A 24,654-nucleotide genomic window follows, 5' to 3' on the forward strand; every position below is an offset into this window, starting at 1 on the left:
GTTTTAAAATACAAAATGGTAAATGCCCAATCCCACCTAAATGAAAGGGGGTGCAGGCTTTACCAGAAGAGAAAGCTGCATCCCCCTAATAAAAGGAGGACAAGGTTCAGGATTGAGAGACAAGGATTCCTACTAAAGGGGTCTGCATCTCTCAAGGCAGCGCCAGAGGTCCCGGCGCACGGAGACAGAGCAATAGTGCCGCGCGGCTGAGGAGATCCTTCAGCCACGTGTGGGGGCGGCCAGCGGGGATCAGGAGCGCACAGTACAGAGCGCGCTGGTGTCTTCCCTGTCAGCAGAGAGAGGCGCCGCTACGGGACCTGTGAGAGCCGTCCCGGCGCGCGCCGGCCAGCGGCAGATAGTATTACCGCGCGGCTGAGCAGATACCCTCAGCCGCCGGAGGCGGGGAGAGGGAGGAGAGACGCTGCAGTGAGCAAGCGGCTGAGAATAATTCCTCAGCCGCGGGAAAGTTCTACAGCGCAATATACAGGGCGGCCAGTAACAGCAAATTAGGCTCCCTTCAGCAGAACACACGGCCATACAGCCAATATTTTTAATTGGCAGCCATCTTAAAATTCATGCAGGCGCCAGAAAAACTGAGGAGCATGGAGTGCACTATTATAGATTAGTAGTAAGACGGCACCCTCTGCTGGTGAAATGTTATAATGCCTAAAGAATATAATATGATTATGATTTATTTTCAAAGGAACTCTATTACAAAGAGCCTACAGAAAATATGAGGAAGCAAGTAAAGCTGACTCTAACACCGTAGCTGACTAACAGTTGGGTGAGAGACGTTTGCAAGTCGGCTGGCTGTAAAGACAAACTTTTGCTTCCATCATCTATCGCAGTCTTTCTCTTCCTAGTTTAAAAGGTGAAAGCGCTGCGACAGTCTGGTAAGGGGTTTAGTCAACATGTCTAAAACACCAACCAAGACCTCCAAGACCTATTATGTTGCATGTAACGGGAAGAGCACGCGGATGGCAGCTCCGAGGTGTGCGATTCCTGCTTAGACAAGGACGTTCCACCTGGGAGCAGTGCTCCGTCTAGGTCATGGAAGAATAAGATAGAATCTCCAATGTGATGGCGGAATCCCGCACGCACCAATCAGGGCTGCGGGATTCTCAGAGACGATGGAAGACGTTCTCATCAGGTTAACGCCGCCCACACAAGCAGTAACGAATGTGTGCAAGGCAGTTAAAAGGCCTCATCCTCTTGTACCGGAAGCAGAGGAGGAAAGGGGTCTTCTCATTTGATACATCATTGAATCTAACCTAGACGCCGATTTTCCAGAAGAGGACACGGCAATCTCGGGTCTTGATTCTTTAAGCGAAGTGGTGAAGGAGATCCTAACCTTTAAGGTAGCAGAAGTAAAGGAGCCAGAAGAATTCGAATTGCTCGAATCCCAAAAGCCGCGTTCAGCAGCGTTTCCCATTCCTAAATCCCTCCAATCTCAAATGGAGGAGGCTTGGAAACAGCCTGACAAATGTTTTAACTTTTTGAACAGGGTTTCAAGTAACTTATCCCCTACCTATGGGTGTAATGGATAAGTGGGAGACTCCACCAGCAGTGGATGGTTCCCTAGGAAGGTTGTCAAAGACGACAATCTTACCATTACCTAATGTAACGACTTTACGAGGTTTACACAGCCTTAAAGTCAATTTTTCTAGCAGAAATAGGCCTACGGTTGTCTACGCTTGAGTTAACAAGGCCAGGGGAACATGCTCTGGACATATTGTACAGGCTATTGAGGGGGAAAATGGATTGGAAGAAATTACCCAACTGGCGGAACACATTTGAGAATCCGCTTCATACTTGCGTCAAGCCTCTAAGGATATTCGCAGGCTAACATCGCGCATATCTGCATCAGCCGGATCGGCTAGACGGACAGAGAATGGCGAGGAGACTCTGACACCAAGAGGGCGTTAGAAGCCATCCCCTTTGGGGGTGAGAGGCTTTTTGGTCCACAGTTGGACAAGTGGATTTCGCAAGCTACAGCAGGGAAGTCCTCTTTGCTATCTACTCCTTATACAAGAGCCACTACACAGGTTAGGAGAGGTTATTCAGAACCAGCGTTTCATTCATTTAGTTCGCCGTCCCTGCTAGCCCGAGGAAGCGGTTTCGGTACACAAGTACGTGGGGACAGAGGTAGAGGCTGCTCACAGGTAGCAGCCAGAAAGCGGGATAAACCTGCTGACAAGACCGTGGCAGGACGGTCTCCCGGCACACCTGGGATCCCCCTTGGTGGAGCACGTCTGGATGGTTTTCGGGTCATCTGGGCCAACACCGCACCAGAACCTTGGATAAACGACCTAATCTCCCAGGGGTACAACAGAGGCCTCACAGTCAGTGTTTTTACAATGGGATTTCCTCGGTGCCCTCAGAGAGCAAAAGCACTACTGCCAGCAATTCAAAAATTGCTACGGTCAGAGGTCATTATTCCGGTTCCCGCCTCTCAGAGAGGAACGGGTCTCTATTCCAATCTTTTTGTCGTGCCAAAGCCAGACTGGACGGTCAGGCCGATACTCTATTTCACAGGTTCTCAAACTCGGTCCTCAGGACCCCACACGGTGCATGTTTTGCAGGTCTCCTCACAGAATCACAAGTGACATAATTAACTCCACCTGTGGACCTTTTAAAATGTGTCAGTGATTAATTAATGCACCTATGCACCTGCCGGGTTTCCTGCAAAACATGCACTGTGTGGGGTCCTGAGGACCGAGTTTGAGAACCACTGCTCTATTTAAAAGTTTTAAACCGGTTTCTAAGGGTATCCAGATTCAAGATGGAACCAATTCAGTCGGTCATTGCATAGAACAAGGCGAGTTCAGGGTATCCATGGATGCATATCTGCATATCCCAATCTGGGCCCCTCACCAGGCTTACATAAGGTTCGCACTGGTGACGGATCACTACCAATTCAGGGCATTGCCGTGCAGTCTATCTTCGGCCCCAAGAATCTTTACGATGATCATGGCACTCATGGTTGCAGACTCTAGACTATTGAGGGTCACGATTAGACCTTATCTAGACTATATACTAATAAAGGCATCCTCTCGGGAACAGTTGATCAAGGATGTTCAGACATCTCATCAATTTCTCATTCAACATGGGTGGATTGTGAATTTCCAGAAATCCAATCTCATGCCTACTCAACGGATTCAATTCCTCGGTCTCATCTTGGACAAGGTACAATTGAGCGTATTCCTACCAAAGAACAAGGTCCAGGACCTACAGAGGTTAGTGGCTCAGGTACTAAGGTCACAAGCGGTTTCTCTACACCTCTGTGTGCAACTTCTCGGCATCATGGTGACGTCTGTCGAAGCTCTCCAGTACGGCAGACTTCATTCCCGACCATTACATATGAACCTCATTGCTCAGGGAGCAGGGTCACACTGGCTTCTACATCGAAGAATACAACTTCCACCGCACATACGAACCTCCTTACCTTGGTATTCCTTGCACAGGAATCTCGCAGCAAGCAAGAGATTCGGCATTTGGGATTGGAGGAACGCTACTGGAGAGCGGCCTACCCATAAACATTCTCGAACTAAGAGCAGTTTACAATGCACTTTTCTTAGCCGAAGACCTAGTCATGGATTAACACACAAAGATGCAGTCGGACAATGTCACGATGACAGCGTACATAAACCGTCAAGGAGGAACAAGGTGCAGGGTGGCGTTAAAGGAAGCCACACAGATCTTGTTGAGGGCTGAAGGGCGAAACATCATCCTCTCGCCAGTGTTCATTCCAAGTGTGGAGAACTAGGAAGCAGATTATCTCAGTCACCAGGACATGCATCCGGGAGAGTGGTGCCTAAATTCACGGATTTTTTACATGGTGGTGAGGAGATGGGGTCTACCTCAAGTCGACCTAATGGCGTCTCGGCATTACAATCAGCTGCCCAGATATGTGTCCAGGACAAGAGATCCAGCAGCAGATGGCGTGGATGCATTAACGCTTCCTTGGTGTTACAGGAAGGTTTTAAATTTTTCCACCTTTCCAACTCATACCCAGGTTTCTAAAAAAGGTTTTTAAAACAAGCGAGTGTAGGCGGTTCTAACCGCACCAGATTGGCCCCGCAGGAGTTGGTACTCAGGCCTGCGAGGGTTACTAGCGGGAGATCCTTGATGGTTACGTCAGAGAGAGGTCCTGCGATCTCGGGGACCGTTCCAACAGCCCTGAACAGGCTGCGTTTAACGGCGTGGCTATGGAAACCATGGACTGGTGTCAGGAACGTTGGTGGAATTCGACGGACTTCCACTTATCTAGACTTCTACTTTTCCTTTCGGCCGGTCTGGAGGTAGGACTGAGGCTGGGCTCTCTGAAGGCTCAAATTTCGGTTCTCTCCATCCAATTTCAAAGGCGGTTAGCATCCTTGCCAGAGGTTCAATCCTTTTTACAGGGGGTTCGGAGGACCAAACCCCTTTTTCGTCCTTCCACTGCGCCTTGGGACGTAAATTTGTGGTTGGAATTTTTGTGATCCCAACTTTTGGGCCGTTAGTAAGAACATACCTGAAATATCTCTCTTGGACGGTCACATTAATGCTTGCCTTGGCTTCGGCCAGGCGGGTTACTGGGTTGGGAGCCTTATCGTGTAAGAGTCCCTTTTTAATTTTTCATGAGAATAGGGCGGAACTCCGTACAAGAGCAGATTTCCTTCCTAAGGTTGTTTCGGGGTTTCACGTAAACCAGACAATTGTGGTACCATCTTTTCAGGATCTCGCAGATGGGGACGTGTACTTGGATGTTGTCCGAGCTTTACGGGTATACGTACAGGTTACGTCGTCTTTCAGAAGGTCTGACTTTTTGTTTGTCTTAAGGATGGGCCAATGAAGGGTTGGCTAGCATCTAAGCAGTCTTTGTCTAGATGGATTAGACTTGCCATTCGGCAAGCTTATATTTCCTGTGGAAAACAGGTTTCGGTTCAGACAGGTGCTCATACCACCCGATCAGTGGGTGCCTCAGGGGCGGCTGCCAGAGGTGCTTTCATTACTCAACTTTGCAGAGCGGCGACGTGGTCCTCAGCCCACATGTTCGCAAAATTTTACAAGTTTGATACCTTTGCGTCCGGAGACTCTTACGTTTGGACGTTTAGTTTTGCAGGTCACCGACAGCACTCCCTCCCTGGGGGATAACTTTGGGACGTCCCCTACTGTATAGGACTCCAGTGTCCCCTAGTGGAGAAAAGAGGATTTTGGTACTTACCGATAAATCCATTTCTCTGAATCCTCTAGGGGACACTGGACGCCCGCCTCGGTGCTGTCAACCTGCTGCGTTCAATATTCCTGTTAAGAAAAAAAGAAGAAAGAAAAAAAGTTTGTACAAACAGCGTTAGTTTTTCAGTTAAGAGTTTCTTGGATGCTGTTTGGTAGGTTGTACGGTTCGGTTCCTCGCCATGTGCTATAGTGTCAGGTCCTATTCTCTCAGTCCTATTTTCCAAACTGAAGGGGGAGGAACCGGCTGTGCAGACAATGCTAATTTTAGATTGTGCCACACCTCCGGTTGCAAGCTTCACACCCCTACTGTATAGGACTCCAGTGTCCCCTAGAGGATTCAGAGAAATGGATTTTTCTTTTTCATCCACTAGGGGTCACTGGAGTACTCTTGGGATATGGACGGGCGGAGCCGAACAAAGGCACTGAATATTCAAATTTAGGACCCTCCCACCCCTCCATATCCCCGAGTACCTCAGTGTACTGTCTCAGTGTTTTTTCGGTGCTCACAGCACGAACATCGGCTTGTGGTATAGCCACACTTGGATTTTTATTTTTAAATTTTATTTTTAATTTTTATTTTTACAACTTAGCACATCCCTTCCCAGTTTCTGAAAAAACATGGGTCCGGGATAGTGCCGCTGCACGGGCAGCGCATGGCGTGTCGGTCCTCACAAAGAGCACCCTCACAGCCACAGACAGCATGGCGTGTCGGTCCTCACAAAGAGCACCCTCACGGCCACAGACAGCACTGCTTCTACAAACAGCAGCCAGGACTAGAGAGCTGGACGGGCTTGCAAAAAGCCGTCGCAGCCAATAGATCACTGGAAGCTGACTGCGTCACAAGGACTACAGAGCTGACGGAGCTTACACAACGAAGCCCCGTTGCAGCCATGAGTCACACCACTGAAGCTGGACGGAGCTTATACAGAAAGTCCCGCCACAGCCAGAAGTTACAGAAAGGTAGGCTGGGGAGCGGGGCGGTCAGCGCAGGCTGCCGCCCCGCTATGTGTGGGTTAATGTGAATACAATACAGCTCCGTCCCGCCGCACAGCAGGGGGAGCTCATACCCGCCAAGACAGCCACTACCTTCTGAGGAGACAAGCCGTCCCAGTGCTCCGGCAGCCGCCAACTCCGTCCTGCCGCATAGCAGGGGGAGATCAGACGACGCTAAACAGCCGCTATGTATCACACAGACGGGGACATCAAGCCGCCCGTCCCAGCGCTCCGGTCGCCGCCAAGCTCCCTCCTGCCGCAGCAGGGGGAGTTCATACGAAGCAGCTGCTCCGTCTGACATCAGGCCGCCCGTCCCAGCGCTCCGGTAGCCGCCAGTCCGTCCTGCCGCACACTGGGCTCCGTACGGCTGCACAGCAGGTAAGCCATACTTAGTACCAGTATGACCGCCGCTCCGTCACGGCCTGCAAATGCCAGGGCAGGCTTCCAACACGGCCGCCCAGCTACGTCCGGCCGCCCATCAGTCTCACTACAGAGACGATCACAAGTGCAGGCTTCCCGCAGATGATCATAAGGGGGGGAAGAGGCACGGTGGAAGCTGGCGGATATATGACCAGCTGGGTATATATATATTTATATATATATATCTATCACAGATATAAGCTTGTTACCGATACTGACAGTAATAATTGAACTATATTACTGGCTGTGATTTTCAGAGTTTAACCTATATTAATGGCTGCTATTAACAAAGCTAGGGAGCCTATATTAATATATTAATATTAATGTCTGATGTGATCATGGCCTATCAGCTTATATATATATTTATTCATAGAACAGTTGTAACCGTCCTGTGGTTATACTGTATAATAACCTATACGGAAAGGTCAGCATGGCAAACGGGCCATTTTAACCATGCTGCCTGTTGTTTTCCAGTTTGTGATTCTGGAACATTCCTGCCCTACATCTCTAAGCCACTGGAGGCGCAGGGGTGTTAGTGGGAAATTTTAATCGGCATGTAAACTGTTTTTCTACATGATTCTAGAACATTCCTGCCCTACATCTCTAAGCCACCAGAGGCGTAGGGGGGTTAGTAGGAATTTGGTTCGGGTTTCATAGGCCATGTGAACTGCTTTTCACATAAAGATTACTCTGTTTTTTCTTCACAGCGAATAAATCTTTAGTTTTACTAAAGATTTCCGTAGAGAGAATCAACCTTGAGTTTAATATTATTATGCTGTTCACCAATACAATATATATATATGACATGATAACGTCATAAGGCGTGCAATGGCTGTCCGTGGCCTATTGGGGTGTCTGTCTGCATAGCGAGTAAGGCTCTAGTACAGACCAAAAAAATAACATTGGCATCGGAGTCTCGGAAGTTATTCCGCCAGCTCTAACAAAAGACAGTTTTCCAGAGGAATTCCCTTTGGGTACCACAGTGCTTATTTAACTGGTCTTATAATGTAATGCACGATTCTATGTCAAATCTCACACCGATAACCACGAGTGAGAAGGGTTCATTAGACCAGCACTCAGATAGTGCAGGGTTGTTGCGAACATACATTGCTAAATTACAGGGAGTCAATGTCTCCATTGTTCCACTTAGTAGACTTTGACCACTATTTAATCGTTTACAATATGACGCCATCCGACATTGGTAAATGCGTCTGTGTCAAACATAAAGACCCATGAAACATTTGGGTCACTAGACATTACGGTTAAAAGAAGCTACAGAGTATATCTGTAAAGCTTCTAACGACGTTTCATCGTCGCCAGTTCAGCACGACAAGGCCACAGCTTGTTGGTCCTACATTTGATATTCAGCCGTTAATCGAAACGGAATTCTTGTGCCGGCATTTAATCCCTTTAGACTTCAGTTTCAAGGCGGTGATACAAACACTCACGCCTTGTAACGACAGGTCGCTACGGTCTGCAAGCCAGTAGTTGATGACCTCTTTTCCAATTGTGGGAGCGCGTCTTTACATGTTACCTTTGCGGGGTTTCCAGACTTCAACAGGGTCATGACTGCCTCTGTCGAACGGATTGGCAGGTAGCCATTTGGTCTCTACTGGGTTTCAGCTGTCTTTATAATACAGGCAGAGTCAGGGTGGCTTATTCCCCTCTGGTTGGGGTAACCAATCCATACAGCTCCGTCGCAGTTGCAATCAACAAATCACTTACTGCAGTTTGAAAATGGATTTGCTGCGGGTAGTATTGGCATATTGGAGCCACAAAATACTGGCATTTGCAATGCGTATATACCCATTCCGGTTTGTTCATCACAGGTTTTAGCGTTTGCAATTCGCCACAACCATTAACCATTTCATGTCTACCGTTGCTTATCGCTTTGGGTATTTACCAAAAGTGATGTTGGGATGATAGCTCATCTCACATACGAACTCTGTCTCAACAAAGTTCCTCTAAACTTGCGCTACTAAGGTATACTGCGGTAGCAGATCAAGTTCGAAAACAATCGCATCTAATTCCGTCTAAACGATGTCAATGCCTAGGTAAGATGATAAATACGGTAAATCAAAGACTTTTACCTACTACACCAGCAATAACAAATGTACGTCTAGTAATTAGTGCAAAACACGCACACTAGCGGTACATTGGTGTATTCACCTATTACGAATAACGATGTGTTTTCAATTTAGTTCGCCACCCTTCACTCGCGTTTCCCACAGAGGGAAAAGGGTGCATATACTCTGGACGACAGTCGCAGAGGGTCAGGATTTGTAGTTAAAATTAGCAACAAAGGTTCTAAAACACGACAGATTGCTGTCGATAAATGTCCTAGAACTCTGGGCATTTTACAATGCAATACATAATTCGCTTTCAGTCTGACCAGGTATATACTCTGGTTTCTCTTCAGAACGAATAAATCTTTCGCCTTTTACTAAAGATTTCGGTGGAGAGGAACAACCATGAGTTTCATGTAAATTTTTGATGCATGTCCCACGCTGGCCTTAAGCAGTCAAACAAGGCAACGGCAGTTGCATACACAACAACCAGTGAGAACCAAGTAGCCGCATGGCAATGCGGCAGGTAACTCAGATCCTCAATGGCTCAGAACACCATTATGTGAAAATGTCAAGAGATCATTATGTGAGTGGACATCTGTTAGACAGAGGATCTCACCCGTCAGGATTTGGATCCTGAAAACTGGACATTAAATCTAGAGGTGTTTCATATGTGAGTCCACAGAAGGGGGTTACCCTCAAGTATACATGATGGCATCTCGCCACAATTACGAAAGTTCAGTATGTGTACAAAACAGATCACAAGGGCAGTGGCGGTGGAGTCTCTCACATTCATGTGGTCATTCAGCATCGTGTATCTGGCTCCACCATTTTCCGCTGCTCTCTCCGTTGTCAAAACGGATCATAAGACAGTTTGTCACAGTCATACTGGTGGTATCTCATGGGTTTCGGAGAAGTTTGCTTCTCGAATTTTCAAGGAATACTTGCACACGATCTTGGCCCGCTCATAATACGTCCAACCTGTTACATCAGGGAACGTTAGTTTACCCATAGTTCCCTAGGTACCTATTATCTAGGTACCGCAGCTGCGGTTGACGGGGTGAGGGTTCAGACCGCCCTCTTAAGAAATTGAGCATTACAGTATCGGTTATACTAACCATGTTACGAAATAGTAAGCCGTTTAAGGCAGCTCATTTTTACAAAATTTCGTGTGCTTACATAGGTTGTAAACCTCGGAAGTTCCAACATCATCCTTCAAGTAACCCGTATTCTGTTAAACGGGGTGGGATGGAAAACTGCGTTGATCTGCACGAAGAGTGCAGGTATCTGTGTGGTAAACTTATTTTCAAAGACGTTTGCTTCTATTTGCGTCTGTACACATCTTTCTACAAGGTGTCATCAAAGTTCACACTCTATTTATCCCACCTACAGCGCCAGGCGACTTGAAGTTGGGTTCAGATTTCTTACAGTTTCATATTGTGAACCCTTTCAACAAATGGGAATTAAGTTTCTCACTTTGGAAAACAATTTTTTCTTCTAGCCTTGGCTTCGGCAAGGGTTTGTTTTCATATTTGGGTGCCTTGTATTCCAAGCCACCGTATTTCAGTTTTCTCATGACAAAGCAGATCTTCGGACGAATCACGCTTTCGTATTCTTCACATCAATGTACCAATAGGGGTTCCTGTGTGGACAGCACATTCTAGAACTGAATGTGGTACACGCATTACGCGTTTATATATGTGCCGAACGTCAACAGTACGTGATATGAATACGTTGTTTGTTCTCTATGATACTGCCAACTGGGGTTAGCCAGTTTCTCAGCAGACATTATCGAGTTGGGTAATAATAATGACTACAAGTCAGGCTTACCTTAAGGCTAGGTTACAATCGCCTACGTCAGTAATAACTCATCCCACAGGTTCTGTGGGAATGTCAGACCCAGTGGGTCGTGGAGTGTCTAAAACGCGGCTATATAGCCTTCATGTGCACCATGTTTGTGCACGTTTACACGTTATAAATGGTGGCGCCATCAGCATCTAGCCTTGGGCTGCCTACTGTTACAAGTATCAAACAGCTCTCCCGCCCACGAGGGAAGCTTTGGTACGTCCCAAGAGTACTCCAGTGACCCCTAGTGGATGAAAAAGAAAATAGGATTTTGGTACTTACCAGGTAAATCCTTTTCTTTGAATCCATAGGGGGCACTGGACGCCCACCCAGAGCAGTTTACCTGGGTTGTTTTAAGCTCAAGAGAGCTTAGGGTAACAAGTTTTACTTGATTGATATTAAGCTCAGAGGAGCTTATGGTAACACATTTTCACCGATTGGTTCAAATTATAAAGTTCTATCGGTTATGGTGTCAACTGTTTAGTTGACAGTAAGGTTATGGGTCAACATTGTTGTTGTCCGTTATGTTATAGGTATTCTCCATTGTCAACCTCTCTATATCGTTCCTGTTCGCTCAGTAAAAAACACTGAGACAGTACACTGAGGTACTCGGGGATATGGAGGGGTGGGAGGGTCCTAAATTTGAATATTCAGTGCCTTTGTTCGGCTCCGCCCGTCCATATCCCAAGAGTACTCCAGTGCCCCCTATGGATTCAAAGAAAAGGATTTACCTGGTAAGTACCAAAATCCTATTATCGGTAAGTACCAAAATCCTCTTATTTTTGGATTGTGGGAGGAAACCGGAGTACCCGGAGGAAACCCACGCAAGTATGGGGAGAATATACAAACTCCACACAGTTCGGGCCATGGTGGGATTCGAACCCATGACGTCAGTGTTGTGAGGCGGTAATGCTAACCATTACACCGTCCGTACTGCCAATGATATACAGTAGTCTTCGTATAGTTTATAAAAGGTTACCCTGGAGTATAAATATTATTATATGGTTTGTCCTGAGAGTGTATTTGAAGACCAGCACACCATAAAATGCATTTCTGTGTTCTCATTAGATTGAAGAAGATGCATACCAGGAAGATCTGGGTTTCAGCTTAGGGCATCTTGGGAAATCTGGAAGCGGAAGAATACGTCAAGCCCAGGTCAATGAAGCAACAAAGGCCAAAATCTCCAAAACATTACAGGTAAAGTAAAACATCTAATATATTGTTTCCTTTAATAACTGATTATATACATGTGTATAAGTGGTATTTTTACCCATTACATTGAGTAAGCCTTTTACACGATCAGTGAAATCCTAATTGAGCAAAATGTAATCTGGTCTCCTGTGTACAAAGATAGCAGTCAAGTACTTTACCATAGGGAGCCAGAATTAGGGTTATGTTATGTTTAGCTATATGATAGCTGTGAATGTTTCATAGCACAAGCATATTTGGTTTAATCTGGATACAGTGGAAACTAATAGAGCTGCTACTATTCAATTAATGTTAAATATATCTAGTAGTCCTGACCTGCAGAGGGGTCTAATGCTGGTATTCCCATCACTGCTATTTGCTTGGCGGTGGTATGAGTTCAAATGCTGGTGGGCTTAGCTCAGGTCAGTATGAAAGCTGTGTGACTCCAGACCTTTTCTGGCTCTAGAAACCAGAGTTTTTGGGGAAATGCTGGCATCATAGGACACACATGGTTGAAGTGATAACTGTATGTGATGTAGTTATGTCACTCAGTACCTGTATTTCACCTTCTCTTCCTGTTATCAACAGCGTACACTGCAGAAGCAAAGTGTGGTTTATGGTGGAAAGTCCACAATAAGAGACCGGTCTTCAGGTACTGCATCCAGCGTTGCCTTTACCCCCCTTCAGGTAAGCCTTATTGCATAGATCTCCAGCAACAATACGATCACTTGCTGTAACAGCGTAGTCTCTTGCTTTCTAAATAGGACTTACCAGAAGCATGATTCCAAGTAGTAATGATTAAACTGCCCAATAGAACCATATGATGGCTTAAAGCCATATATCTGAATGTCGGCACCATGTTTGGTCCAGCTCTGTTACACTGTGTGCTGTGCATGCTTACAGAACTCTTTAAAATTAGAACATTTGTACAAGTAAAATTCTCTAGCATTACTCCCATTTCGTGATCCCTGCGCTGGCATTGTAATGTCAACATACTCACTGGTGACCACTTTTGTATCCTGCTACTGCACAATGGGGAACATTTTATATACACTACATTTCTGGGTTAAAAGGAACATACATGATGCAAAAAGGCAAAAGTACGAACCATGGGCCTAATTCAGACCTGATTGCAGCAGTAAAATTGTACTCTAATGGGCAAACCATGTGCAGGGAGGGCAGATATAACATGTGCAGAGTGAGTTAGATTTGGGTGGTTATGTTTCTGTGCAGGGTAAATACTAGCTGCTTTATTTTTACACTGAAATCTAACTCACTGGCATTGCGGTAATTATCCAAACACAATAAATGTAGGAACTGGCCCGGGGTGTCTGTATTAGCACTGTAAGTCCAATGAAATGCACAGCAAGGAGTCGCAATGGCTTTGAAATTCTGTATGAAAACATATACTGCCAACAAAGAAGGTGCCTATAGACTGAACAATTGTATTGTCCAATGTCTGTCTTTCCTTTCTAATTGGACACAAATTGCAGCATGTATGGGCCTTCAGAAAACACCAGACCTAGTAAAATCTGCCCAGGATCTGTATTATATATAATATAAGCAGCGCTCCTAATATCAAATTACTGGTCCGGTGCCTCTCTTTAAGAATCCGCAGCGGGACTCACATACATGAATAGCATCTAGGCGGCACCCGGGATACATACAGTACAGCAGGTTTGCAGTAATCAACGTTTCGAAGTTTAATACTTCTTCCCTCAGGATACAAAGAAATTAAATTAAACACATACCTTTTAAAAGACATCCCAGCACCACGTGAAACAGCCGCGGCGCGCGTCCCCGGTATGAGACGCCTACGGATGACATCATCATCCGGCGGCCGGCGCCATGAGATATGGATGATTAGATGACCCACACATAATTAACTACCACAGTGAATCTCAACACAAAACAGTCAATAAACGTCTATGTGGCACTTCAGATAAAGCAACATAGTTATATATTACAAAAAACAGTGTAATCCCAATGTCTCATTGAGACCATTAGGAGCGAGAGTCCCCAACCTAAATATCCAGTTTGACTCACAGCGTAATAACCGTAATGCTCTATCACCTCCTTGAATATTCCACGGTACATGGTCTATAATGATATACCTTAAACAGGCTAAACTATGCCCAGCTTGTGCGAAATGCCTCGCTCCTGGCTGGTCACTGTTGCCTGAAATGATGGCTGCTTTGATTGATAAACGATGTGAGGCAATGCGTTGGCGTAATGTTCGCTCAGTCTTGCCGACATAGCCCACATGAGCAGGTGATTAAATACACAATGTATTTGGTTGTGCACGCAACTCTATGTCTAATGTAATATATTCTCCCGCTATGTGGGTGGCAAAAAAAAGAACTAACTCAAAGCTCTGCATTTGATGCAAAACATCGGTAGCAGCATGCCTTCCTTGCAAGAAAACCCGTCTGTTCGCTCTGATTGTGTTGCAATCCTGTTATATCCGTTCTCATAACCCAGTCTCTAATGTTCTTACCCCTAGTATAACAGGGCATTAAAAATTTATCCATTAGTGCAAGATCCAGAAGCTACTAAAGACCACCATTTCTTATCCACTCTCCTGATGCCATCACTGGCTACACTAAAATGATTCACCCATGGCATACGGGTGTCATTATTGATCTTAACCTTTTTTGAGAGTAGCTGGCCTCTAGTCTGCTTAAGAGCCTTCGCTTTAGCCTGTAATAAAGCCCCCGACCGTAACCTCTTGCTCCAAATTTAGCAATTATTAGATCAATCTGTTCAGTGCCCTTATTGATGTCTGTACTAAAATGTACTGCTCTTATGAATTGAGAATATGGAAGTACATACTTCATTGTCTTCGGGTGACCGCTTCCAATATGTAACAAGGTATTATGATCGGTCGGCTTATTATATAATTCGGTAGAAATCCACCCATCATTTATGGACACCTTAACGTCCCAAAAATTCACTGTACATGGATCAACATTAAAGGTGAATTTCACCGGATGTTCTGTTGAATTATGATGTTGCATTAGTGATTCAAATAAGCTCCTACTGTTGGACCAAATGACAAACAGGTCATCAATATAATGTACGTAGAACCTGATGTCCGAAAATGGATTGTTGAAAAAGATTTCTTGCTCAATTATGAACATGTAAGCATTGGTGTACGATGGGGCCACATTGGACCTCATAGCACAGCATGACTGCTGTAGGAAAAATTTACCATCGAATAGAAAAAAATTACACGTTAATACCATCTCCAACAAATCCAGCTCAACATCAGGCCCAACGTACAAAGGATTATTACAAATCAATGCCCGTACTGCTGCCAGTCCCTGTGCATTAGGTATTACTGTATACAGACTCAAAATAGCGATACTACACAAAAGACTGTCAGCAGTTATCACACCAATGTCATTTAATTTATTCAAAAATGCAGTTGTATTAAATAAGAACATAGGGTGATTTACAATACAGGGTTGTAGAATAGCATCAATATATGTTGCTACCGGTTGAAACAAGCTGTTGCGTGCCGCGATGATCGGGCGTCCAGGTGGTTTACAAGAGATATATGAATCTTTGGTAATGAATATAGCAGTGGTACCACTGGATGCTCCTGTGTCAATGCTACCATAAGTGTTAATTAATTAATAAATATATTTATTTCTCTGACGTCCTAGTGGATGCTGGGACTTCCGTAAGGACCATGGGGAATAGCGGCTCCGCAGGAGACTGGGCACAAAAGTAAAAGCTTTAGACTAGCTGGTGTGCACTGGCTCCTCCCCCTATGACCCTCCTCCAAGCCTCAGTTAGATTTTTGTGCCCGAACGAGAAGGGTGCATGCTAGGTGGCTCTCCTGAGCTGCTTAGAAGTAAAAGTTTAAATAGGTTTTTTATTTTCAGTGAGTCCTGCTGGCAACAGGCTCACTGCATCGTGGGACTAAGGGGAGAAGAAGCGAACTCACCTGCGTGCAGAGTGGATTGGGCTTCTTGGCTACTGGACATTAGCTCCAGAGGGACGATCACAGGTTCAGCCTGGATGGGTCCTGGAGCCGCGCCGCCGGCCCCCTTACAGAGCCAGAAGAGCGAAGAGGTCCGGAGAAATCGGCGGCAGAAGACGTTCCTGTCTTCAAATAAGGTAGCGCACAGCACTGCAGCTGTGCGCCATTGCTCTCAGCACACTTCACACTCCGGTCACTGAGGGTGCAGGGCGCTGGGGGGGAGCGCCCTGAGACGCAATAAAACACTGTAAAAACCTTATATGGATAAAGAAATGCATCACATATAGCTCCTGGGCTATATGGATGCATTTAACCCCTGCCAGTTTTCCTGAAAAAAGCGGGAGAAAAGGCCGCCGTGAAGGGGGCGGAGCCTTTCTCCTCAGCACACAAGCGCCATTTTCTTTCACAGCTCCGCTGGAAGGACGGTTCCCTGACTCTCCCCTGCAGTCCTGCACTACAGAAACAGGGTAAAACAGAGAGGGGGGGCACTATTGGCAGCTAATATATAAATACAGCAGCTATAACAGGGAGTAACACTTATATAAGGTTATCCCTGTATATATATAGCGCTCTGGTGTGTGCTGGCAAACTCTCCCTCTGTCTCCCCAAAGGGCTAGTGGGGTCCTGTCCTCTATCAGAGCATTCCCTGTGTGTGTGCTGGGTGTCGGTACGATTGTGTCGACATGTATGAGGAGGAAAATGATGTGGAAGCAGAGCAATTGCCTGTGTTAGTGATGTCACCCCCTAGGGAGTCGACACCTGACTGGATGGTCGTATTTAAAGAATTACGTGACAATGTCAGCACTTTGCAAAAAACTGTTGACGACATGAGACAGCCGGCAAATCAGTTAGTGCCTGTTCAGGCGTCTCAGACACCGTCAGGGGCGCTAAAACGCCCGTTACCTCAGATGGTCGACACAGACCCAGACACGGATACTGAATCCAGTGTCGACGGTGAGGAGACAAACGTAATGTCCAGTAGGGCCACACGTTACATGATCACGGCAATGAAGGAGGCATTGAACATTTCTGACACTACAAGTACCACAAAAAAGGGTATTATGTGGGGTGTGAAAAAACTACCAGTAGTTTTTCCTGAATCAGAGGAATTAAATGAGGTGTGTGATAAAGCGTGGGTTTCCCCCGATAAAAAACTGCTGATTTCTAACAAATTATTGGCACTATACCCTTTCCCGCCAGAGGTTAGGGCACGTTGGGAAACACCCCCTAGGGTAGATAAGGCGCTCACACGCTTATCAAAACAAGTGGCGTTACCGTCTCCTGATACGGCTGCCCTCAAGGAACCAGCTGATAGAAGGCTGGAAAATATCCTGAAAGGTATATACACACATACTGGTGTTATACTGCGACCAGCAATCGCCTCAGCCTGGATGTGCAGTGCTGGAGTGGCTTGGTCGGATTCCCTGACTGAAAATATTGATACCCTGGATAGGGACAGTATTTTATTAACTATAGAACATTTAAAGGATGCATTACTATATATGCGAGATGCACAGAGGGATATTTGCACCCTGGCATCAAGAGTGAGTGCGATGTCCATTTCTGCCAGAAGGGCGTTATGGACGCGACAGTGGTCAGGTGATGCAGATTCCAAACGACATATGGAAGTATTGCCGTATAAAGGGGAGGAGTTATTTGGGGTCGGTCTATCAGACCTAGTGGCCACGGCAACGGCTGGAAAGTCCACCTTTTTACCCCAGGTCACCTCTCAGCAGAAAAAGACACCGTCTTTTCAAACTCAGTCCTTTCGTTCCTATAAGAACAAGCGGGCAAAAGGCCACTCATTTCTGCCCCGGGGCAGAGGAAGGGGAAAAAGACTGCACCAGGCAGCCTCTTCCCAGGAGCAGAAGCCCTCCCCCGCTTCTGCCAAGTCTTCAGCATGACGCTGGGGCTTTACAAGCGGACTCAGGCACGGTGGGGGCCCGTCTCAAAAATTTCAACGCGCAGTGGGCTCACTCGCAAGTGGACCCCTGGATCCTGCAGGTAGTATCACAGGGGTACAAATTGGAATTCGAGACGTCTCCCCCTCGCCGATTCCTGAAGTCTGCTCTTCCAACGTCTCCCTCCGACAGGGAGGCAGTATTGGAAGCTATTCACAAGCTATATTCCCAGCAGGTGATAATCAAGGTACCCCTCCTACAACAGGGAAAGGGGTATTATTCCACGCTGTTTGTGGTACCGAAGCCGGACGGCTCGGTGAGACCAATTTTAAATCTAAAATCCTTGAACACTTACATAAAAAGGTTCAAATTCAAGATGGAGTCACTCAGAGCAGTGATAGCGAACCTGGAAGAAGGGGACTATATGGTATCTCTGGACATCAAAGATGCTTATCTCCATGTCCCAATCTTCCCTTCTCACCAGGGGTACCTCAGGTTTGTGGTTCAAAACTGTCATTATCAGTTTCAGACGCTGCCGTTTGGATTGTCCACGGCACCCCGGGTCTTTACCAAGGTAATGGCCGAAATGATGATTCTTCTTCGAAGAAAAGGCGTCTTAATTATCCCTTACTTGGACGATCTCCTGATAAGGGCAAGATCCAGGAAACAGAGTTCGGAGTAGCACTGTCTCAGGTAGTGCTACGTCAGCACGGGTGGATTCTAAATATCCCAAAATCACAGCTGATTCCAACAACACGTCTACTGTTCCTGGGGATGATTCTGGACACAGTCCAAAAAAAAAAAAAAAAGGTGTTTCTCCCGGAGGAGAAGGCCAGGGAGTTATCCGAGCTAGTCAGGAACCTCCTAAAACCAGGCCAAGTGTCAGTGCATCAATGCACGAGAGTCCTGGGAAAAATGGTGGCTTCTTACGAAGCAATTCCATTCGGAAGATTCCATGCAATTCTGGAACTAAGGGCCATTTACAATGCCCTAAGTCCAGCAAGGCCTCTGCTTCAGGGTCAGTCGGTATTGATCCAATCGGACAACATCACGGCAGTCGCCCACGTCAACAGACAGGGCGGCACAAGAAGCAGGAGGGCAATGGCAGAAGCTGCAAGGATTCTCCGCTGGGCGGAAAATCATGTGGTGGCACTGTCAGCAGTGTTCATTCCGGGAGTGGACAACTGGGAAGCAGACTTCCTCAGCAGATACGACCTCCACCCGGGGGAGTGGGGACTTCACCCAGAAGTCTTCCAAGTGATTGTAAACCGTTGGGAAAAACCAAAGGTGGACATGATGGCGTCCCGTCTCAACAAAAAACTGGACAGATATTGCGCCAGGTCAAGGGACCCTCAGGCAATAGCGGTGGACGCTCTGGTAACACCGTAGGTGTACCAGTCGGTGTATGTGTTCCCTCCTCTTCCTCTCATACCCAAAGTACTGAGAATCATAAGAAGGAGAGGAGTAAGAACTATACTCGTGGCTCCGGATTGGCCAAGAAGAACTTGGTACCCGGAACTGCAAGAGATGCTCACGGAGGACCCGTGGCCTCTACCTCTAAGAAAGGACCTGCTCCAGCAGGGACCTTGTCTGTTCCAAGACTTACCGCGGCTGCGTTTGACGGCATGGCGGTTGAACGCCGGATCCTGATGTAAAAAGGCATTCCAGATGAAGTCATCCCTACCCTGATCAAAGCCAGGAAGGATGTAACCGCGAAACATTATCACCGCATTTGGCAGAAATATGTTGCGTGGTGTGAGGCCAAGAAGGCCCCCACAGAGGAATTTCAACTGGGTCGTTTCCTGCATTTCCTGCAAGCAGGACGGTCTATGGGCCTAAAATTAGGATCCATTAAGGTTCAGATTTCGGCCCTGTCGATCTTCTTCCAGAAAGAACTGGCTTCAGTGCCTGAAGTTCAGACGTTTGTCAAGGGGGTACTGCATATACAGCCTCCTTTTGTGCCACCAGTGGCACCTTGGGATCTCAATGTAGTTTTAGGGTTCCTAAAATCACATTGGTTTGAGCCACTCACCACTGTGGAATTAAGATATCTCACATGGAAGGTGGTCATGCTGTTAGCTCTGGCGTCAGCCAGGCGTGTCTCGGAATTGGCGGCTTTGTCATATAAAAGCCCTTACCTAATTTTTCATTCAGACAGGGCAGAATTGAGGACTCGTCCTCAATTTCTTCCTAAGGTGGTTTCAGCGTTTCACATGAACCAACCTATTGTGGTGCCTGCGGATACTAGGGACTTGGAGGACTCCAAGTTGTTGGACGTAGTCAGGGCCCTGAAAATATGTTTCCAGGACGGCTGGAGTCAGAAAATCTGACTCGCTGTTTATCCTGTATGCACCCAACAAGCTGGGTGCTCCTGCTTCTAAGCAGACGATTGCTCGTTGGATTTGTAGTACAATTCAGCTTGCACATTCTGTGGCAGGACTGCCACAGCCAAAATCTGTTAAAGCCCATTCCACAAGGAAAGTGGGCTCATCTTGGGCGGCTGCCCGAGGGGTCTCGGCTTTACAACTTTGCCGAGCAGCTACTTGGTCAGGGGCAAACACGTTTGCAAAATTTTACAAATTCGATACCCTGGCTGAGGAGGACCTGGAGTTCTCTCATTCGGTGCTGCAGAGTCATCCGCACTCTCCCGCCCGTTTGGGAGCTTTGGTATAATCCCCATGGTCCTTACGGAAGTCCCAGCATCCACTAGGACGTCAGAGAAAATAAGAATTTACTTACCGATAATTCTATTTCTCGTAGTCCGTAGTGGATGCTGGGCGCCCATCCCAAGTGCGGATTGTCTGCAATACTTGTATATAGTTATTGTTACAAAAAAATCGGGTTGTTTATTGTTGTGAGCCATCTTTTCAGAGGCTCCTACGTTTATCATACTGTTAACTGGGTTCAGATCACAGGTTGTACGGTGTGATTGGTGTGGCTGGTATGAGTCTTACCCGGGATTCAAAATCCTTCCTTATTATGTACGCTCATCCGGGCACAGTATCCTAACTGAGGCTTGGAGGAGGGTCATAGGGGGAGGAGCCAGTGCACACCAGCTAGTCTAAAGCTTTTACTTTTGTGCCCAGTCTCCTGCGGAGCCGCTATTCCCCATGGTCCTTACGGAAGTCCCAGCATCCACTACGGACTACGAGAAATAGAATTATCGGTAAGTAAATTCTTATTTTATATTGCATCTGTTACAGTAGTTCTCTCAAACCTTTTCCATTTTAGTCCTACTCTTCAGTAATTATACCATTCTTTAAAACCCTTTCTGCTATGCAGATAGTTATTAAAACCCATACAGAGCTACCTATAGAGGCAGCACTTCTGGTGCAGTTACTGTCCTAACAATGGACACCTTTTTATAAGCGTTTATAGCTATACTAGTAACCAGCCCATCAAAATGACGGAACATCAGAACAGTAATGTCAGCGCCGGCGGCTGTGCGTGTCTGAACGGAGCAACACTTGAATTGCTCTGTCAGGCTCCATCTTGATGGCCGCTGGCACTCAAAACACTTTAATCCCCCCCCCCCCTAGGGTTAAGGAGCAGCATTAGCCTTTTAATATATAGGATGATATTCTATACTATTACGCTGTGATTTTACTAGTTTAAACTATTTTAGTGGCTGTGGTGTGATGTGATTCTTTGATGGAAATCGTGTATTATATATTATAATGGTCTTTCACTGTAGGGTCTGGAGATCGTTAATCCTCAAGCTGCAGAGAAGAAGGTGGCAGAGGCAAATCAGAAATATTTTTCCAGCATGGCAGAGTTCCTGAAAGTGAAGCACGAAAAGAGCGGGACAATGACAGAATGACAGTTGGGTCGTCTGTCCATTCAGTATGGTGGGATATGGTTACTATATACTTTGGTAAAACCAGAAACTGTCAGGCTATCCAGATCTCCTGCGCAAGTTGGAACAGATTTCATCAATTTTAGAATTTACCTTCATAAAACTGCATGGAAGTATGAGATGAATTACAGCAATGTCAGTAACGTTTGACCTGGAAGTGATCTGATAATAGATCCCTTGAATGAAGAAGTAGTTCCACATGAAGACTTGCCACCTCCTCTTCTTGATTGACCTGTGTCTTGTAATGTAGACATGACTGTACGAAGGGGGTTATAAAGGAGAATTTGAGATGTGACGTAAGTGATGGCAGCACGGGAGAAATGCTTTATGTTCAATAGGCTCAACATGTATTTTATTTTTCCTTACTTTGTATTTTTTGTCAGTGCTTTTATGATTTTTGTATAGAATAAATGATTCTGTATTCAAACCCTTAGATTTCTAAATCTATGGCATCAATTAAATTATCACTAGTAGCAGACCGTTCTAATTTCAGATGCTGTTCATTAATTATACCTCACCCAGTAGCTCTCAATATTGGATAACTGAAGTGTTTAAGTTATACAGTAGATCTTTGCAGTGAACTTTTTCTGCCCAGGAACACAGCAATATTTGTTCAATCTCAACTTTTGCATTTTACACATTTTCACAGACCTTTATATTTTGTACTTTCTCTTTAAATAAAGGGCAAAAGAGATACAGGAGTGGGGCAAAAAATACAGCAGGTGCTACTGATCCCACTTTTGATTTGGTGAGAGCACTGCTGCCGGGGTTTTCTCTTAGGGTTTAAAGATGGGATTTTTCTATTTGTGTTAAATCCATTTCCTCAAAGTCTATTTGGGAATACTGGAGATAGAGGTGCATACAGGGGCTCAGGCACAATATTGGGCCCTACACACGCGGCGAGCTGCCGACAGCTGATATGGGGGGAGTGAAGATTCTTCACTGTCACCCGGCTCCATAGCAGTACATGCTAATATGGACGAGATTGTCCATATTGACCTGCATGTATAAGCGACCCGGCACAAACGAACGGGTGCGGGGCCGCACATCGTTCATTGGTGGTGCCTACACACTGAACGAGAACGTTCATATCGTTTATTGAAATCTTTAAGTGTGTAGGGCCCTTAAGAAATTGACACAACCATATCCTCTAGCTTGAGTACTTAATTAATTTTTCTAACACAGTCCCAGTAGAGCAGATAGGTTAATGAAGAGATAAGAATATTGCTCTCTGAAAACAGGATTTTGGTACTTCCCTATGGATTCGGAGAAATGGATTTATAGGTGACACTGGAGCTTCTACGCTGGGGTGTAGATGGTGTGTGAGCGGAGCCTGACCGTTTAAATCTTTAAAGAAGAGTAGTTGGCCCTCCCCCTACACCCCTCCCAAGCCGAGTTTTGATAACAGAGCCTGAGAGGAGACTGAGAGCAGAGAGGAAGGAACCAACAGGAAGGCAGCTGAACAGCCAAACCAGGAACAGGAGTACTTGTACACTGGAACAACAGGAATACCTCCAAACCAACTGCCTGAACAGAATAAGATAGATGCTAACTCATGGTAGAACCCAAGACTGTAGCCATCACCATCTCACTGCAAGTAAAGAACTATGACCCCACAAAAAAAAGAAGAGACCATGAATAAGGTCATCATTTAGAGAAAACTGTTGAATAGGTAAATGAAAACAGAAAAACTAGTTTTCACGAGCCAAAACTGTTTTTGCTGAAGCGGAGACTAGATAATGTAAGAAGAAAAACACGTGGCTATGTGGAAAATGGACTCGTAACCGCATGGTGTGTGCCAGGAGGGATAGGTTTACAGACCTCCAGTAAAAAGTGTCCATAGCTGGATTAGGGAAAACATTTCGTAAGTGCAATAAGGATCGCAGTCTCAAGGTTCGAGCTGTCATACAATACTAGGATTCTGTATACATATATATAAGTTCAAGGCTATCATGTAAAGGTGAAGTCAACAGAGCACAACAACTTATCCCGCAAGTGTTCAGTCTGATAGGTTCTCTCTGAAGACGAACCCCAAATTACAGAGGTAACAGAGGAGAAGCCTACCTGAGGAAAAATACAGATGCTCCAAACATACAGGGAAGAGAGAACGTCACCTTAATACACTAACCCACAGAACATAGCTTTCCCCAGTAAGAGAGTGTGCACCTAGAAAACCGGGTTGGTGTAATTACACTTATAGGATGAGATCTGACCAGACACCGTTATGGTGGTATAGTCGATGGCCCCAAACTTTAGGTGTATATGAAGATTAGGTTAGATATAACCAATCAGTCATATAGAGAGATGCACTTATGTATGAATGCATGCATACACTTGTACCTATACATACACACATTTTTATATATACATACACACACACATATACATACACTACTCTCTTTTGCGCTATTAGAATATATATTCAAAGCTATACAAGTAGTAGTGGGCAGCCATATTACACTGAGTTCCCTGGTAGGAAAAACTAAAAAAAAAAAAAGATTTATGGTAGACTTACCATTGTTAAATCTCTTTCTGTGAGGTACACTGGGTTCCACAGGGAATACATTGGGGTGTAGAGATGGATCTTGATCCAGGCACCAACAGGTTAAAGTTTTAGCTGTCCCGGGATGCATTGGGGCCTACTCTATAATCCTGCCTCCAGGCACTGTGAGCTCAGTTTCGTTAACCAGTCCAATGCAGGAGTAGGTAAAAGAGAAGGCAGATGTTAGTCACATGTAACCACATTCTCACGACAGGAGAAGGGACCAGCGGTTATGCCATACAAACCCATAGAAACTAGGTGCATCAGGGCGGGCGCCTTGGGGAACCCAGTGTACCTCGCAGAAACAGATTTAACAATGGTAAGTCTACCATAAATCTCCTTTTCTGCAGCGGGGTACACTGTGTTCCACCGGGAATACATCAGGGATGTCCTAAAGTAATTCCTCAAGGGAGGGGACGCGCCTTAGCGGGTATGAGAATCCGGCGTCCAAAGGAAGCATCCTGGGAGGTGGAAGTATCAAAGGCATAGAACATATACGTTATGGTAAGAATTTCTCCTATGTCCACAGGTTCCACAGGATAACAATGGTATTTGATGGAGCGATAGCGGATTGGCACCAAACGATCACAAGCTTTCAGTCCTCCCAGGATGCAACGGGCCCGTCCATATATCCCCGC

The 24,654-nt window shown here is 45.9% G+C and overlaps 1 protein-coding gene, 1 non-coding gene and 1 pseudogene across 4 annotated transcripts in view; all 3 read left to right on the forward strand.

Annotated features, from left to right (window-relative positions):
• Positions 1-21,901, forward strand: part of PRPF31 (pre-mRNA processing factor 31) — a 111,871-nt gene extending 89,970 nt beyond the window's left edge. For all 3 annotated transcript variants that reach the window (XM_063942847.1, XM_063942846.1, XM_063942848.1), the window contains exons 12-14: positions 11,610-11,738; positions 12,318-12,416; positions 21,313-21,901. In XM_063942847.1, the coding sequence (XP_063798917.1) occupies positions 11,610-11,738; positions 12,318-12,416; positions 21,313-21,438 (354 nt within the window). In that variant the 3' untranslated portion in view covers positions 21,439-21,901. The remainder of the gene's footprint in view (positions 1-11,609; positions 11,739-12,317; positions 12,417-21,312) is intronic.
• Positions 7,316-7,423, forward strand: LOC134967967 (U5 spliceosomal RNA; annotated as a pseudogene).
• Positions 9,030-9,146, forward strand: LOC134967878 (U5 spliceosomal RNA). Its single transcript, XR_010189223.1, has one exon. It is a non-coding gene; the product is annotated as a U5 spliceosomal RNA (small nuclear RNA).
• Positions 21,902-24,654: the final 2,753 nt, after the last annotated feature.

The sequence above is a fragment of the Pseudophryne corroboree genome, chromosome 10, assembly GCF_028390025.1.
Source record: "Pseudophryne corroboree isolate aPseCor3 chromosome 10, aPseCor3.hap2, whole genome shotgun sequence".
Taxonomy (NCBI): Eukaryota; Metazoa; Chordata; class Amphibia; order Anura; family Myobatrachidae; genus Pseudophryne; species Pseudophryne corroboree.